Consider the following 18,597-nt stretch of genomic DNA (forward strand, 5'->3'; position numbering starts at 1 on the left):
TTCCTAAACCTGATGAAGGATAGCTATTAAAAAAAAAAAAAAAAAAAAAACTACATATAACATCATACTTAATGATGAGAGACTGAATGCTTTCCCCCTAAGTTTGGAAGCCAGGGAACAATGCCTACTCTTACCACTTCTATTCAGCATAGTACTGGAGGTCCTAGGCAGTGTAATAAGACATGAAAAAGAAGAAGAAGAAAAAAAGATATACAGGTTAAAAGGAAGAAGTAAATCTGTCTGTATTAGCAAATGGCATTATTGTGAACATAGAAAAATCTGTGGAGTCAACAAAAAGCTGTCAGAACTCATGAGTTTTGCAAGCCCACAGGATACATTAACATACAAAGAAATCAACTGCATTTCTATAAACCAGCAGTGAATGAACTACTGGAAATTGGAATTCAAAAACAATACTATTTACAATAGCATCAAAAAACATGCAATACAAAACAGTGGTGGGAGAAATTTAAATGACAAATAAATGGAAATAAATACTACATTTATATGTCAGAAGACTCATTATTAAGACACCAGTTCCCTCAAATTTATTTCTAGATTTAATCTAAAGAAATTTTTATTTATATGTTAATTCTATATTATATAACAATAATATATTATTTATACATTAATTCTATATTAAATGTATATATAGATTTAATTCTAATAAAAAATCCCAGCATAAAATTAATTAGTTGATTCAAAATGCATATGGAAATGCAAACAATCTAGTATAATAAGAAAAATTTTGAAAAAGAACACCACCAGAGAACTTATACTACCAGATTTCATTAAGCTAAAGTAATCAAGACAGTATGGCATTGGCATAAGGATAAAGATTTAAATCAACGGCACAGAATAAAATCCCACTCCTAGGCATATACCTGGAGAAAACCATAATTTGAAAAGATACATGCACCCCAATGTTCACTGCAGCACTATTTACAATAGCCAGGACATGGAAGCAACCTAAATGTCCATCAACAGAGGAATGGATAAAGAAGATGTGGTACACGTATACAATAGAATATTACTCAGCCTTAAAAAAAAGAACAAAATAATGCCATTTGCAGCAACATGGATGAACCTAGAGATTGTTGTACTGAGTAAAATAAGTCAGACACAGAAAGACAAATATCATATGATGATATCACTTATATGTGGAATCTAAAAAAAGGGTACAAATGAACTTATTTACAAAACAGAAGTAGAGTCACAGATGTAGAAAACAAACTTATGGTTACCAGGGGATAAGGAGGGGAGGGATAAATTGGGAGACTGGGATTGACATATACACAATACTATATATAAAATAGACAGCTAATAAGAACCTACTGTATAGCACAGGTATGTCTACTTCATACTCTGTAATGGCCTATATGGGAAAAGAACCTATAAAAAGAGTGGATATATGTATAACTGATTCACCTTGCTGTACATGTGAAACTAACACAACATTGTAAGTCAACTATACTCCAATAAAAAAAATTTTTATTTTTTTTAAAAAAGAATGCAGAAACAGAACCACACCTATATGGTCAGTTAAACTGGACAAACATGCCATTAATTCAATGAGGAAATATAGTATATTCAACAAGTGATGTTAAAACAACTGGATATCTATGTGGAAAAAAATAAATGTCAATTCTTCACTGACACTATATACCAAAATTAACATGGATTATAGACCTAAATGTAAAAGCTAAGAATTTAACACTTCTATGAGAAAACATAAGAGAAAATATTCACAAATTTGAGATAGGAAAAGATTTCTTAAATGGGATAGAAAAAGCACAAACTAGAAAAGAAAAAACTGAAACACTGCACTTTTCAAAATTTAAGACCTCTGCTCTTTGAAAAATAATATTAATAAATGAAAAAACAAGCTATAAATGAAAGAAAATATTTGTAATTCATATATCTGTCAAATGACTTCTACTTAGAATATAAAAAGAACTCTTAAAATAACATAAGACAACAAGACAATTAAAAGTTAGGAAAAATTTGAACAGACACTTTGCAAAGAAAATATCAATATATGAATGGCCAATAAGAACATGAAAATATTCTCAATATCAATAGTTTTCAGGGAAATGAAAATTAAACCCAAATAAGCTAGGACTGCAGCCTCACTAGAATGGCTAAAATTAAACTGACTTACGATACTAAGTGTTATAGTGTAATGAGGATTCAGAGCAACTAGAATTTTCATACATTGCTGGTGGGAGTATAATATGGTATAACCACTTCAGAAAACAGCCAGACATAAAAAAGGACATACTGTATCCTATTTATATGAAACTTGAGAAAATACTAATTTAATCTATTGTGACAGAAAGCAAATCAGCGGTTGCCAAGGGACAAGGTAGGGGGGGACGTTTTTTGTAAAGAGACATATAAAGGAACTTTTTTGGATGATAGAAACGTTGCATAACTTAATAGTGGTGATGATTACATGGATGTATAAATAAAAACATATACTTAAAATGGGTAAATTAGTATATCTCAGTAAAGTTGCGGGGGTTTTTGTTTATTTATTTATTTTTGGCTGCATTGGGTCTTCGTTGCTGGGTGTGGGCTTTCTCTAGTTGCGGCGAACGGGGGCTACTCTTGGTTGTGGTGCGCAGGCTTCTCATTGCGGTGGCTTCTATTATTGCAGAGCACAGGCTCTAGGTGCGTGGGCTTCAGTAGTTGTAGCACATGGGACCAGTAGTTATGGCTTGCGGGCTCTAGAGCGCAGGCTCAGTAGTTGTGGCGCGCAGGCTTGGCTGCTCTGCGGCATGTGGTATCTTCCTGGACCAGGGCTCAAACCCATGTCCCCTGCACTGGCAGGCAGATTCTCAACCACTGCACCACCAGGGAAGTCCCAATAAAGTTGGTTTTAAAGAATGTTTGGACTTGAGACATGAGATTTTGGAATAACTCTTATTTCTGCCCTCTCAAATGTCTTTATTCTATCACCCAAAGGTTTCAATCATACTATTTTAATAAAAAAGCACCTCACCCTATTTTTACCAAACTTTATTATGTTAAATGTCAGCCTTAATCACTGCCATTAATATCTTGCCATGTTAAATTTTTGTTATTTCAGGAGTTATTAAAATATTATTTTTAACTCTAATAAAGATAAAAATATTTTTTATTAAGCACTTTCTATTTGCAAACACTCTCCCAGACACTTTACATACATTTTTCCAAATTCCTATAAATAATCCTGGAAGTTTAGCAACACTGCCTTTAATAAGGATAAGGGGCTTACACAAACCACAGAAGTATCTAGTCGATGATGGAATATGGAATCCAATTCCAGTCTGAGTCAGTGTTTTCACTGCAATAGCCACCACTCACTGATTATGGGCAGTATGATAACACTTAAAAGTGTAGACATACATTTTCTTCATTGCCTTAAGTAGTAGTAAAGTAATAGTAAGCATTAACTATTTCCACTAATGAATACAGTTTTCCTCAAGATTTTCCAAATGAAGTAAATCAGATTTTTGTCTCAATTTCTACTGTTCAATGCCAGAGGGTAAGTGTTTTAAAACATAACTGACTCTATTGTTTAGTAATAATTACCTTCACTATCCAGGTCATCACTTTGAGCAAATACACTGTCAACATAAGACTCAGGAATGAAGGTCCATTCATCAAATTTATCAAGTATTTCTTCAGAAAAAGTCCCACTGCTGCCTGAGGCTGTTCCTTCTTCCACAGCACTTTTCATCTGATATCTGAGCACCATTCTCGCTAGGGTGGATCCTATATCTAAAAATAAAACGATATACCAGCAACAACTTTTTATTTTTCAACATCTTTATTGGAGTATAATTGCTCTACAATGTTGTGTTAGTCTCTGCTTTATAACAAAGTGAATCTGCTATACATATACGTACATCCCCATATCTCCTCCCTCTTGCGTTTCCCTCCCACCCTCCCTATCCCACCCTTCTAAGTGGTCACAAAGCACTGAGCTGATCTCCCTGTGCTATGCGGCTGCTTCCCACAAGCCATGCCATTCTCTCACTTCGTCCCAGCTTACCCTCCCCGTGTCCTCAAGTCCATTCTCTACGTCTCCATCTTTATTCCTGTCCTGCCCCTAGGTTCTTCAGAACCTTTTTTTTTTTTAGATTCCATATATATGTGTTAGCATATGGTATTTGTTTTTCTCTTTCTGACTTATTTCACTCTGTATGACAGACTCTAGGTCCATCCACCTCACTACAAATAACTCAATTTCGTTTCTTTTTATGGCTGAGTAATATTCCATTGTATATATGTGCCACATCTTCTTTATCCATTCACCTGTCAATGGACACTTAGGTTGCTTCCATATCCTGGCTATTGTAAATAGAGCTGCAATGAACATTGTGGTACATGACTCTTTTTGAATTATGGTGCTCTCTGGGTATATGCCCAGTAGTGGGATTGCTGGGTCGTATGGTAGTTCTATTTTTAGAAATCAATAATTATACAAGCATAAACATATATCATACCAAAGTTCCTTATATAGTCTCCTACTTCTAAGATTTTTTATTCTTACTTCAAAGTCACTTTACAATCATGATACTGTATAAAGTAGCAGGCAATGAACTTAAATTTTTTTTTAAATTTACACAAAGCTTTGGTGTTGGTGACAAAACTGAACCTTTATGAAACTAACTTGATCCAGGAAAAGGTCTGGGCCTTGAAGCCAGACAGGCCTGTGCTCAAGTCAACTGCAAGTTATACAAGCTCCCTGAGTGTCAGTGTCCTCACTCGGGAAGTGAAGACAACAATATACACAGCACAGGATTATGGAAAAAATTAAAGAATATGAGGCATGTGAAGTTTTTAGCAGAACACTTAGAACACAGAAGATAATCAATGATATTCTTATTTTTATAAACTATTTGCTGAGTGATTCATTCTATTAGGAAATTTGATGAAATTTCAAAATTCTTCTTAACATTCTTCTTGCTATTTTACTGCATTTTATATTACGCTCTATTTTGACGAAATAAGTTGGCAGAGTTCTCAATGTCCTACATATATCCTGGAAAATTTCTTCAAATATTACTCTCATAACTCACATTACAACATGTGTGCGTAACTCAAATAGTACCTGGAAAATGTTTTAAAGCTTTGAATTCAAAATGTTCTTTACTCAGACCAGTTGTCAAAAAATTATGACTATGCCCTCCAATCTCTCAAATGACATTATATTTTTTAAATTAGGTAAGACTTGTCAATACTTGTAAAAAACTTCATACAGAAACAAAAGAATACCCTGAATGTATATCTCCCTTCGTACCTCTCCAAAGGCCCACAATTCCTCTCTATCAGAGATCAAAGATTAAAGTAAGCAGGTTGTTGGCATGAGACCAATTGAAGTGATAAAACATAGACTCTAATCATATTTCATTAGTTTCCAAGGTCCCCAAAGGCAACCAGGGCACCCATTTCTGGATTATTTTCTCAACATGGTCTTTTCACATTCGAACACTTATGACTACCATATCCCAATTGTCTTTTCACCAATATTAGTATACTAAAAACACTGTTCTCTAACTGTTTTTTCCCTTAAGAATGCATTCTAAGGGCTTCCCTGGTGGCGCAGTGGTTGAGAGTCCACCTGCCGATGCAGGGGACACGGGTTCGTGCCCCAGTCTGGGAAGATCCCAGATGCCGCGGAGCGGCTAGGCCCAAGAGCCCAGGAGCCACAACTGCTGAGCCCACGTGCCACAACTACTGAAGCCTGCACACCTAGAGCCTGTGCTCCACAACAAGAGAAGCCATCGCAGTGCGAAGCCCGCGCACCTCAATGAAGAGTAGCCTCCACTCGCTACAACTAGAGAAAGCCCGTGCACAGCAACGAAGACCCAACACAGCCAAAAATAAATAAATTTATTTTAAAAAAAAAAGAATGCATTCTATATCTGGACATTTGGATTTGCTAGATGTTTTTCTCCCAATGAATGCAAAGCATTCCACTGCATGAACATACCATAATTAATTTGAATAGCTCCTTTCGGGGAATACTTAGGTATTTCCCTAATTTTTTGTTATTATGAATAATATTTTTTTTCTAATTTATTTATTTATTTATTTATGGCTGTGTTGGGTCTTCGTTTCTGTGCGAGGGCTTTCTCTAGTTGTGGCAAGCGGGGGCCACTCTTCATCGTGGTGTGCGGGCCTCTCACTATCGCGGCCTCTGTTGTTGCCGAGTACAGGCTCCAGATGCGCAGGCTCAGTAGCTGTGGCTCACGGGCCTAGTTGCTCTGTGGCATGTGGGATCCTCCCAGACCAGGGCTCGAACCTGTGTCCCCTGCATTAGCAGGCAGATCCTCAACCACTGCGCCACCCGGGAAGCCCTATGAATAATATTTTAATGTGCATCCTTGAACATAATTTTTGTGCACATTAAGAATGCCTGGGGCTGCCCTGGTGGCGCAGTGGTTGAGAATCCGCCTGCCAATGCAGGGGACACGGGTTCGAGCCCTGGTCTGGGAAGATCCCACATGCCGCGGAGCAACTAGGCCCGTGAGCCACAACTACTGAGCCTGTGCGTCTGGAGCTTGTGCTCCACAACAAGAGAGGCCGCGACAGTGAGAGGCCCGCGCACCACGATGAAGAATGACCCCCACTCACCGCAACTAGAGAAAGCCTGCACACAGAAATGAAGACCCAACACAGCCAAAAAAATAAATAAATGAATAAATAAATAAAATTAAAAAAAAAAAAAGAATGCCTGTATCATGGATCCCTAACAGCATATTCCTGGGTCAAAAAAGTATGGGTGTACATTTAAAGTATTAATGGATATTACCAAATTTTCCTCAAAAGAGGAAGATTTTAATTCATATCTATAATGTGTGAAGTGCCTGTTTCCACATATGCTTATCAACATAATTTCTTACCGAATTTTATATTTGCCTATACTATATTTAATGAGCACTTACTCTGTGAAAAGCACTAGTATAGATGCTAGTGGTAACTGTCATCAATGTACTTAATGTATACAAGATCTATATTAACTTGAAATTACATCCTTAAGTGAAATGCGAAGTATACTAACTTGAAAATGCAAAGTATATATGTGTTTATGTTTCCATGAACATATTTTAATTCATATGTAAGCATACAAAAAGTCTAGGGAAAAAATCTACATTGATTACCTATAAGTGAAAAAATAAGTTGTTATTTTCTTCCTTAGGATTCTTATGTTTTTCTATTTGTAAATGCACATTGATTATTTTTATAATAAAAAATAAAATATGTAACAAAGAAAAGAAACCTGACAGAAAGATCCCACTGTTTTGCTCTATCTTTATAAAATATGTATTTGCTGGCTCATAAAGAACTTAAATATAATGTCAGTTTCAAGCATTTCTTGACAAAAAAAAAAGATATCCAAGCCTTTACAATATTTTTGGCTTAAGTTGAACCAAACTGGAATGAAAAATAACTAAAAGATTAGTGATTTTTAAAAATACTACTAAAATTAAAACTTGTACAGACTTTTCCTGTTAATACTTACTTGTCTCTTTTCTTAAATTAGATGTCTTATCTGGAAATAGAGGACCAAGCCAAGAAGGTTCAATTTTTCCCATACAAAATCCTCCAAGGCAGATGCTATTATTGGCCAGATCCAGGGCAAGCCTCTTTAAGAGTAAGCTGATGATTTGGCTGTCGCCTTTCCCAATGCTGATTGTTAGAGCTTTCCGTACATCCTGCTCACGGGATCCACTATTCAGTAACAGTTCTACCACTTTGGGACTGCTCGCTTTCTCACATACCTATTAAAGAAAAAGAGAAGGTAAGCACATTAACAACCTGTCATTTTTCCTTTTAAGAGACTGATAATCAAACTTGGTGTGATTTTTCGCTACATCCGTAAATTCAGAATGAAACAAAATAAGGCAAAACTCATCCTTGAAATAGATTAGGAAAATAAAATAAGATTAGCACCACAAATATCAGAGCAGCATAAATCAAATAAATCTGCCACATGAGAGTCAGTTACCATGAAAAAGGCAACATGGTATGAAATAAAACTCATAGGCTTGAAGTCAGAATACCTGAGGCTCCAACAATTTACACGTTTCTCATACTTTCTGGACTTCTGTTTGCTCATTGGAAGACATCTGGGAAACTAGTACCTTAACACAGTAAATGCTACTGCCCTGCCTTCATTCGTGACACAGAATAACTAAGTGTGAGTATAAATATCATAAAATTTGCTAATGCCACATGCAAAGGACAGTCATCATTTACTTCTGGTTTTCCAGGACAAGAATTTTAATTTCCACAAAAACATATCTCGTCTCTCAGTTTTCTACCTTTCCCTGAATGTTACGTTTTCAGAGCAGGTCCTCAAGGTGGGTTAGCATGCTAGCTGCTACAAAAACTACAGTGACCATAGTAAGCAGAGAGAAGCCTTAGCAACCTGCAGCATAGCACACTGGCCCAACCCAGCAACAGCTTCTGAAAGGCTATGGAATGCGATGTTATCAACTAGAAGAACAAAGTCATAGATAATATAAATATTATATGCCAGGTACTGTGCTAACTTCTGTAAACACATGACCTCCAATCCTTATTTTTAAAAAACCTATGCTGTAAAAATTATTACCCCCATTTTATAGATGAATATTTAGGAAAAATATGTGATTTGTCCAAACTCTTAGAGCTAGTCAATAAAAGACTTGGATTTGAAATCAAATCTGCTGGCTCCAAAGCCTGTGCTCCTTTCATGACCCAATATTAAGGATTAAAAAATAAAAGGAAAGAAGACCCTAAGATTTAGGGTACCAGGTCAGTGGAACAAGATGCTTGGGGAAAATTCCTGAATTCTTCAGAATTAAAGTGTGTCCAAGAGGTTTGAGGGGACAGTCCTGTGGTGTGATGGCACCAACTTAGTGCCCATAGGTCTCCAGGATCACCCACCTTCAACCCATTCTCCCCAGAGCCACTATAGTACTTTTCTAGTCTGGATATGATCAGGTCATTAACCTATTTTAAAATCTTCTAAAACCTTTCTGCTCCAGGACATTCCCCTAAATACGACATGCAATTTTTCAAACCTTATTACCTTCATTTATGCTATTTCTCTTGCCTCAAATATCTAATTCTGTTCTTCAGCCAGTAAAAAGATGTTCATTCTTGAAGGAACAGTTTTAAACTCTCTTGCACATTAAGTCCTTGCTATCAGCTTTCCAGGCTACACACACCCTTCTTCCTCCGATGCCCATCCCATTTTGTTTAACATAGCACTTAGCACACTGAACTAGACATGCTTATCTGTTTTATAACTAGAATGAAAGGCATGGATGCTACTGCAATTCAATTTGTACCTCTGTACCCTAGCACAATGCCTAAGGAATATATTTAATTTAGCAAATTATTAAAATCCTTTAAGGGCCCACAGGAAATTTTAAAGGAAGGAAGGAAGGAAGGAAGGAAGGATGGAAGGAAGGGGAAGGGAGGGAGGGAGGGAGGGAGGAAGGGAGGAAGGGAGGAAGGAAGGGAGGAAGGGAGGGGCAAAAAAACTCATTTCTTCTCTTGGAGCCCAGAAATCTTTTATCTTTAAATTATGGCATTTACTGCCTACCTTGTATTAAGGTGATTTATGTTTTATCCTCCCCCATCTCCTAATAGACACTTTGAAACCATCTTGAAACAGGAAACACCTTTTCTATTCTTTACTGAATATCTAGCACTGTGCTTTCCACAGAGAAGATGCTCAATACATTTTATAGCAGAATTTTCCTCAGGGGACCCAAGCTATCCAAGCTGATTTCAGGGATATGGTGCCATGAAGAGATAAATATATAAGAAACAGTATCAGACAAAAGAAATAAAATTATGAAAGTAATTTCAACTTCATGAGAAGGAAAAAAAATACTGCTCAGATACACAGTTTTGTATTTTAATAATGAGGATAATTCAAATATAATCAAACTGTAATTTACTATCCTTTGCCATCTTGTCTCTCATATTCTAATTTATAAATAATTCAGCCCACAATCAAATCCTAATATTTCAAACCAGCATTCAGTAATGAATGTACAACCCCCTCCCCCCACCACCACTATCATGAATCTGTTATGTAAACAAAAGATTAAAGCAGGCAGATTTTCCACTACTTACCTGTAGAGTGTCCTCAGGCAAGTTACTTAACCTTTCTGTGCCTCAATTCCTCTCCTGAATAATAGGATAGTACTAGGACTTATTCCTAAGGTTGTTGTGAGGAGTTTATTAAGTAAAGGGCTCAGAGCAGGGCCCAGGTGATAATGAACACCACAGAAGTGTCTGCTATTATATTTATTCACAATTCATTATCCTTGCTCTTCCCACCATGACTTGATGAGTCATCTTCAGGTCTCCATTCATGCATTTTCACACCCGATATTAATCCTCCATATTCTTCTCTACCAGTCATGTACATTACATTATTATTATATTCACCTCAGAAAACCTAACAAGATTAAATCTGTCCTTGCTCTGAATAGTTCTTAATTATGCAGCATTGGTGCATGAATAGTCTTGATTATGTTACTTTACAGTGGTACAAAATAAGGTATGTTCAATCAATCTACCCACAATATTTAATCAACATTTATCATGTTAGATACAAATAATCTCTGACAACTAGGATAAATTCTTTACATTTAATACACCCATGGATGTAAAGATCTGATTTTAAGAAGAAAAGATATAAATAAGTACATTAAGTCCAAAAGAACTTGGGAAGAAGAATAAGGTAAAAAGCCTTTTGTATAGAAATATTTGGATAAATTGAGAGAAAAGTAGAAAGCACTCCCTGTGGTGAATGTAGAGTAATTGCACTCAAGTGATTTTAGCTATGTTGTTTCCCTAGGAAAAATCTGAAGGGGAAGTTTCTTTTCAATCCAAGTAACATTAACTCAATGATCTCAAGATCACACAAAAGGTACACAATAAAAACATATTAAATTATTGAGGAAAATAATTTAATTATCTTTAATAACAGAGAAGCAACTATTTTTAATGTTGCTTGCTTAAATGAAAATATGACTAATTTAAATAATTTGATTATGTATTTGGCATAAATTAATTCTGCATGAAAATGAGTTACAGGTTCAGTTTCTTTTTAGGTAGATTGCTAATAGGTGCTAACTTAATCTTACAGTTGACAAATTGATTTGAATCCATAGGTGACTGGGAAATTAAATAAAGTAAGGCTTTAAAAGTAAATTATTGGAAAACACAGCACTCTGCTGGTTATTTAATAATGTATATTAAATCACTACATAATTGCTTTGTTGGAAATATTAAGTAACCAGAAAATATATGTAGTGCTTCCCTAATGCTATTATAAATGCTAAAATTTATAGAATGAAGACAAACTTGAAATAACATGTAATACACTCTGATAAATACGTACCGAATTCATACTGTATGTAAAGCAGTGAGTTAGATATTCTGAATGATACATAGATGAACCTTGTACATCTCTACTTTCACATAACTCACAAAATATAAAGAGTGTACATAAACTGTCATGGACTTACACAAGAAGTAAATCTTTATTTTGTATGGAGGTCTGGGAGTGTGGGGAGGGCTTTATTGAGGAGAAGGAATTTAGGTTAGATTTTGAAGGCAAAGCAGAATTTGATATATGTGTTTGCACAGTGCATGAGGGAAGGGAGAGAAGGGAAGCAGGCCCAGTGCCACACAACTGCAGGGTGGCCCACAGCAGGGTTGTCAATGGGTACAGCACCCCAAAGTGTGCAGTACACAGCCTACAGGGCCACATGTGGTAGCCCTGAGGGGAGAATTTTCTAGAGAGAGAAACTGAAAACAGAGAAAATAGCTGAAAGATGATCAAAACAAGATAAAACCATGTGTTGTATGGTGTGTGGCTGGAGAACGATTTGCACAGAGATACATAGTAGGAGACACATTTGAAAAGTTATTTATCAACTTAACAAGCTAGGTAGAAAAATAAAATGAATGATTAGATAATAACACCTAAGGGACCTATTACCTCTGAAATTCTGTGAAACTAAACTCCTACAAATCACAAGCATTTGTTCAATAAACTGATAAATTCTGTAGTGTAGAATAATAGGATGTAGATAAGAGCTATACAATGGCAGAATCAAATAACAGAAAAAAACAAAAGTGAGTCCTTGAATATTTACCTGACAAATTAAAGAAGCTGCTTCTTTTGCTCGATTGGCATCCGCTCCCAACAGAAGCAAGCATTCGACCATGATGCTGTTATTCTGATCACATGCTCTCTCTAGCATCACACTTTTTAACTCATCATCCATGGCCAATTTTGCAAAGCACTTGCAACAAAGATTTAGAAACTAAAGAGAACGGAAGTGAGGATTAGAGTCAGCTAAATGTGTAACAGTTAGAATACAGGTGAAAAACATTGTACCTGTTGATCCTTTTGCTCCATGATGTTGGAGGACAACTGATGGAATATTACTGAATCAAAGGAATGATGCACCAGCAGCTTGGAAAAAGACACTGACAATTCCAGTACCGTCAAGATTGTCTGAAATCCCTGAAAGTGTGATCAAAAATAATAATAACAAAGCAATTGTGGACAATAAATAAATAAATAATGTAAAAGAGAGACTGTATATGGTACTTAAAACCTTGGATGTTCACTTAGCTAAGTAGATGTATTTATTAGGTTTGTACTTTAAAGCTATAAACCTTGAGACAATGAAACAAATACACCTTGCTCTCTCATTACTAAGAAATAAGCAGGTGCACAGAGAATAAGATGCTAGTTAACAAACTAGCATCTAGCAAAGCAGGAAAAATACCTAATACACCAAAATTTGCCTTTTAAAGATTCCCTGCCTGAAGCCATACCTACAGGTTGAAAGCCAGATACTAATCAGGATTAGAACAGCAGAGTCAGCAGTGCCACAAATCCAAATAGACCAGTGATATGAATTGTTTATTACAAGATTGCAGATCAGGTTCTCTAGATAGCTTAGCATTTCCCCCAAAATTTTTGTGCTATCTTCTTAAATTTTAACCTCAGACAAATGCGAGTTCCTAGATTTTATTCACATTGAGTGCATCTGAGAGAAGCTCTAAAGACACTCTGAGATTTACATCCTTATAGCAAATCATTTATAAAGAACTGATCAGTACATCATTACTTTTTAGAACCACCCCAAGAGTTGTGAACTTCTGACTTGACTATTATATAGCTTGGGTAAACTCACCAAAGATCCACTTAACTTTTAAAATTTTTATCTTTCTAGTATATATTAATGAAATCATCTAAATGTTAAAATTATTATTTTGAGCTCATAAGAGGCTGAGTTTCTACAAATGCTTCCTAACATTTGACAGGAGAAATAGTATTAATCTATGCAGGTCTGAGCGGCATGTGGTCCACTAACCTCTAGAGCAGAGGTCCTTGCAAACTCAAATGAATGCAATAGCAAAGCAGGTAATGCAAATGCATAGAAGGCATATAATTCAAGTTAAAAACTTATAAACACTGAACTGGCCAAATAAAATATGTTGACAAGTCAAATTTAGCCCACTGGTCAACAGTTTACAACCTCTACTATAAAAATCCTAAAATTTATGCTTAGATGAATAAATACTGACTGACACCTTCATACCTGCACAAAATAATTTCCTTTCCCTAGGATTACTTATAATCAATTCTGCCTTGGCTTTAATCAGCCTAGGTTGAGGCACATTAAAAAAGCAGATTTAAAAAAAAAAAAGCAGATTTATAAAAGACATTTTGGTTCTAAAACACATTTTTGCTTGTGTGTTCAGCACTTTAAAATTTAAAATCTTACATGCATTATCACATTTACTAATAATGTCTGTGCAAAGATTAGAGCTTAGACATTTTCACTCCTGGTGAAGGCTGCCATTTATGAAAATATTTGGTTTATGAAAATTGTTAACTCCATTACTAAAAAAACCACAACCAAGGCAGAAACTCTTAAGGAAACTATTTGTTTTGCTAACATTAAAAGAAAAACACTCTGAAACAATTTACTTCTTAATCTCCCCTAAATTAATCTTAAACCAGTATCTTGGATTCCTTATAGACAGTTAATATAGATCCCATTTTAAATTTTGCTTGATGAAAAATGTTTAAAATATTGTTTCACTGCAAGAAAAAAAATCAAGGGGCAAAATTACTAGGTAAGCAGCTAACAATAAAACACAGAGAATGACAAACTTCAGAATAATTATAACTTTTACTTATCTAAAATCTAAGCAAATAAAACTCAGCTAGCTGAAATTTCTTTAGCACATTCTGTGCTCTTTCATGGAAAAGATAAATGACAAATAAATATACTAATTTTAGAGATTTAGTAATGAAACAGGATATTTTGAGATTCAATCCAATTATCTTCATCTACTATAATTAAAATACTACAAAATGATAAAAAAAGGTTTTCAGTTAACTAGAATATACCCATTAACGCAAAGTGGGAGTTACACCAGCTGCTCTGAAAGAGAAATCTGTGCAAGATCGCAATTCCCTTCAAGATAATGCACATACTTTCATCTGTATTTCACCAATATCCTTAAATCGTTGTAGGCTGGAAATCAGAACTTTTGCCAGCAGATGCCCAGTGCCTATGCATAAATTCTTCTTTGTAATCAAACATCCTATAAGACTTAAACCCAGACACTGAATTTCTAAAAAAGAAAAAAAGAAACAAAATTTATTGTTTTAAATCTCAAAACTGAAGAAAAAATTCAAACATGTCCAACCAACAGCTAAAGGCCTATAAAAATCTAAATCCTGAGTTCAATTGTACCAACCTTGGTCATCTGGATACATCTGCAGTGTGTGAAGCACCGAATCAATAGCATCTTCCAGGGATAACACCTCTAATGCATCAGGAAAATGTGCTATAGAAGAAATTACTTTTAATCCACATTTCTGAATCCCAGGATTTCCAACGAACTAAAGTCAATAAGAAAATTAAGAATATTTGCTGTTAAAAAATGAATTCTAATACTTACCTTAGTTAAAGCCAGCTATACACTGATAAAATATAAACTAAGTAGTCTAAATAAAATTACTATCCTTGATTCTGCCTTATATCATGAATTACTTTTATTTATTATTAAGAATAAGAGCTAAGGGCTTCCCTGGTGGCGCAGTGGTTGAGAGTCTGCCTGCGGATGCAGGGGTCACGGGTTCGTGCCCCGGTCTGGGAAGATCCCATATGCCGTGGAGCAGCTGGGCCCGTAAGCCATGGCCACTGAGCCTGCGCGTCCGGAGCCTGTGCTCCGCAACGGGAGAGGCCACAACAGTGAGAGGCCTGCGCACCACAAAAAAAAAAAAAAAAAAAAAAAAGAATAAGAGCTAACATTTTAATGCTTATTAAGTATCTGTTCTGTGCCAGGCACTATACTAAATACTTTTACATGCTCTTCTTTGCAGGGCATTCTTATTAAACACATACTAATATGATTCCCATTAAAAGATGAGTTTACAGAGGGTTAGCGGGGTGGAGTAGCTATTCCTAAATTCTCACAGACTGTACACTACTGGGAAGATACCAAATCAAGGACATTTGCTCCCACAGCCTAAATTCTTAACCAGAAAAATCAGTGCTGTCTCTCACCATAGAAAATACTAATTGAAAATTTACTCTTTACGTGCTTTACATGCCATATCTCATCTGTTCCCCCTCAACAGCCTCATCCAATAGGTTCACCAGACTTTAAAGATGCAGGGACAAGGTGGCCATATGTGCGTGGGTTTATCTCTGGGCTTTCTATCCTGTTCCATTGATCTATTTTTCTGTTTTTGTGCCAGTACCATACTGTCTTGATTACTGTAGCTTTGTAGTACAGTCTGAAGTCAGGGAGCCTGATTCCTCCAGCTCCGTTTTTCGTTCTCAAGATTGCTTTGGCTATTCGGGGTCTTTTGTGTTTCTATACAAATTGTGAAATTTTTTGTTCTAGTTCTGTGAAAAATGCCAGTGGTAGTTTCAAAAAATCTAGAAACAATAAATGCTGGAGAGGGTGTGGAGAAAAGGGAACAATCTTGCACTGCTGGTGGGAATGTGAATTGGTAGAGCCACTATGGAGAACAGTATGGAGGTTCCTTAAAAAACTACAAATAGAACTACCATATGACCCCGCAATCCCACTACTGGGCATATACCCTGAGAAAACCATAATTCAAAAAGAGTCATGTACCAAAATGTTCATTGCAGCTCTATTTACAATAGCCCGGAGATAGAAACAACCTAAGTGTCCATCATCGGATGAATGGATAAAGATATGGCAAATATATACAATGGAATATTACTCAGTCATAAAAAGAAATGAAATTGAGCTGTTTGTAATGAGGTGGATAGACCTAGAGTCTGTCATACAGAGTGAAGTAAGTCAGAAAGAGAAAGACAAATACCATATGCTAACACATATTTATGGAATTTAAGAAAACAAAAAAAAATGTCATGAAGAACCTAGGGGTAAGACAGGAACAAAGACACAGACCTACTAGAGAATGGACTTGAGGATATGGGGAGGGGGAAGGGTAAGCTGTGACAAAGAGAGAGAGAGGCATGGACATATATACACTACCAAACGTAAGGTAGATAGCTAGTGGGAAGCAGCCGCAGAGCACAGGGAGATCAGCTCGGTGCTTTGTGACCGCCTGGAGGGGTGCGATAGGGAGGGTGGGAGGCAGGGAGACGCAAGAGGGAAGAGATATGGGAACATAAGTATACGTATAACTGATTCACTTTGTTATAAAGCAGAAACTAGCACACCATTGTAAAGCAATTATACTCCAATAAAGATGTAAAAAAAAAAGATGCTGGGACAAGAGCTTAAGTCACACAGCTAACACGTGTCAGGCCTAGTACTTGAATATAAGTGTGTCTGCTTTAAAAGTACAGAATCTTAATCACTATCTCTTCCAAACTTTTCATCTCAATTCCTCCAGAATTTGACATTATTTGACAGGTATTCCAATAGAGTCCACTTCTTTTCCCAGGCCATCCTTCTCATTGACTGAGAAGAAAACAGGCAACAACACACTTTCCAACCATGTGACAATCACAATCACACTTCCCCTCTTTTGATGTCTGTGACATATACCTAACTCTTACAGTCTGCTTTTCCATGGTGCTCTTTAAACTTCAACTATGATATGAATGCCTACCTAACAGTTTTCCTTTCAAAAATTACAATGCTATCTTTCTGAGGACTTCTGCTTTCATAGACACTAGTTTCATGGTTATCTTCACTCCAAATCTCTGACTGACCCCACCACATGTTCAACTATAAGGCTGAAATAGCTTCCAGCCAGACCTCAAATTCCGATGTAGTCTCTTCAACCAAAACCTCCTACCTTCCAGCCTGTCTCACTTCCATACTGTCAATGAACAGATTTTCATTCATTTCCCAATCTAGTCCCTCAATACCTCTAAAGTGTCCTTACTCAGCATCTTTCTTTGTATTGGTTATGGGGAGAAGCATCATTTTCTCATCCTGTGTCCTTCTCCTCCACCCCGTAACTGCTCACCTTGGACATCACTTCATCTATCATTCCAACAAGACACTCATATCCTTGTCTCCCTTGGCATTTTTTCCCATCATTATTTCCGTCTTACCAACTCCTTGAGCAGTAATAATATATCAGCTTTGGAGCCAATTAAATTTGAGTTTAAATTGTCTCATCACTCAATAGCTCCATGAATCTGAGGACCATTAAAAATGAATGAAATAACATTTCCTGAGAAGTAGTATTTACTCAGAAGGTATTATTCAAGAAATATAAAGAAATTCAAAGTGGTGCAAAGTGAAGCTGGAGGGATGGTTCAGTGTCTGTCTCGACTTCTTCACCTCTGAAATGATCCTAATAATGCAGTGTTGTTAGGAGTGTGAAATGAGATAACTCATCATCCATGCAATAAACATTGAGTGATGGCACAGTTCAGGCCTTGGGCTGAACACTCTTCTCAAAAGTGAAAGCCTTCTCACTGGGAGAGAGTATCCCTAACTTGGGCTTCCATTCCATCGAGCTACCACTTTTCCTTCATTTCTAAACTTATTAATAGAAAAGTCTACACCCACGACCCCCACATTCTTCCCACCTCTTAATTTCACATAATCAGACTTCTGTCCTAACCACTCCAAATTAAAACCATTCAAAGAAACAAGTCCTTTAACAACTAAATTGCTGCTTTTTCCTCCCTTGATTTCCATGACACAGTAATCCACCCCCCCACCCGACCCCCCCCCTCCCCGGCAATTATTCTCAAACTTTAAAACCATTCATTTACCCATCTCCTTCACAATCACTTCTTTCAACTCCAGAATTTATCCAAAGAACTTTTCTTAAAACTCTTCTATTCATGGATGGAATTTCATACACTATCATGGCTTCAAGTCACCATAACAACAATAGCAACAACCATAAGGATAATGCCAAAACCTAAGCAGCGTTTGCTATGTGCCAGACTTTCTTTTAAGCACTTCATATATATTAACTCATTTAATCCTCACAACAACCCTATGATGTAGACACACAATTATTCTCCCTATGTTACTGATGAAAAAAAACCTGAGACACAGAAACATTTGAGCAGATAACTC

The 18,597-nt window shown here is 36.3% G+C and overlaps 1 protein-coding gene across 7 annotated transcripts in view; it reads right to left on the minus strand.

Moving 5' to 3' along the window:
* LRRK2 (leucine rich repeat kinase 2) overlaps positions 1–18,597 on the minus strand; it is a 153,113-nt gene that overhangs the window by 81,893 nt on the left and 52,623 nt on the right. For all 7 annotated transcript variants that reach the window (XR_003430080.1, XM_027093558.1, XM_027093557.1 and 4 more), the window contains 6 exons: positions 14,797–14,941; positions 14,531–14,670; positions 12,410–12,538; positions 12,165–12,335; positions 7,517–7,775; positions 3,577–3,765 (listed from right to left, as the gene is read on the minus strand). Coding sequence is in view for 6 of the 7 variants with exons in the window: in XM_027093558.1 (XP_026949359.1) it covers positions 3,577–3,765; positions 7,517–7,775; positions 12,165–12,335; positions 12,410–12,538; positions 14,531–14,670; positions 14,797–14,941 (1,033 nt within the window). In the remaining variant the exon portion in view is untranslated. The remainder of the gene's footprint in view (positions 1–3,576; positions 3,766–7,516; positions 7,776–12,164; positions 12,336–12,409; positions 12,539–14,530; positions 14,671–14,796; positions 14,942–18,597) is intronic.

Source organism: Aethalodelphis obliquidens, unplaced genomic scaffold, assembly GCF_003676395.1.
Source record: "Aethalodelphis obliquidens isolate GAN/ISIS:26980383/991018 unplaced genomic scaffold, ASM367639v1 scaffold84, whole genome shotgun sequence".
Classification (NCBI taxonomy): domain Eukaryota; kingdom Metazoa; phylum Chordata; class Mammalia; order Artiodactyla; family Delphinidae; genus Aethalodelphis; species Aethalodelphis obliquidens.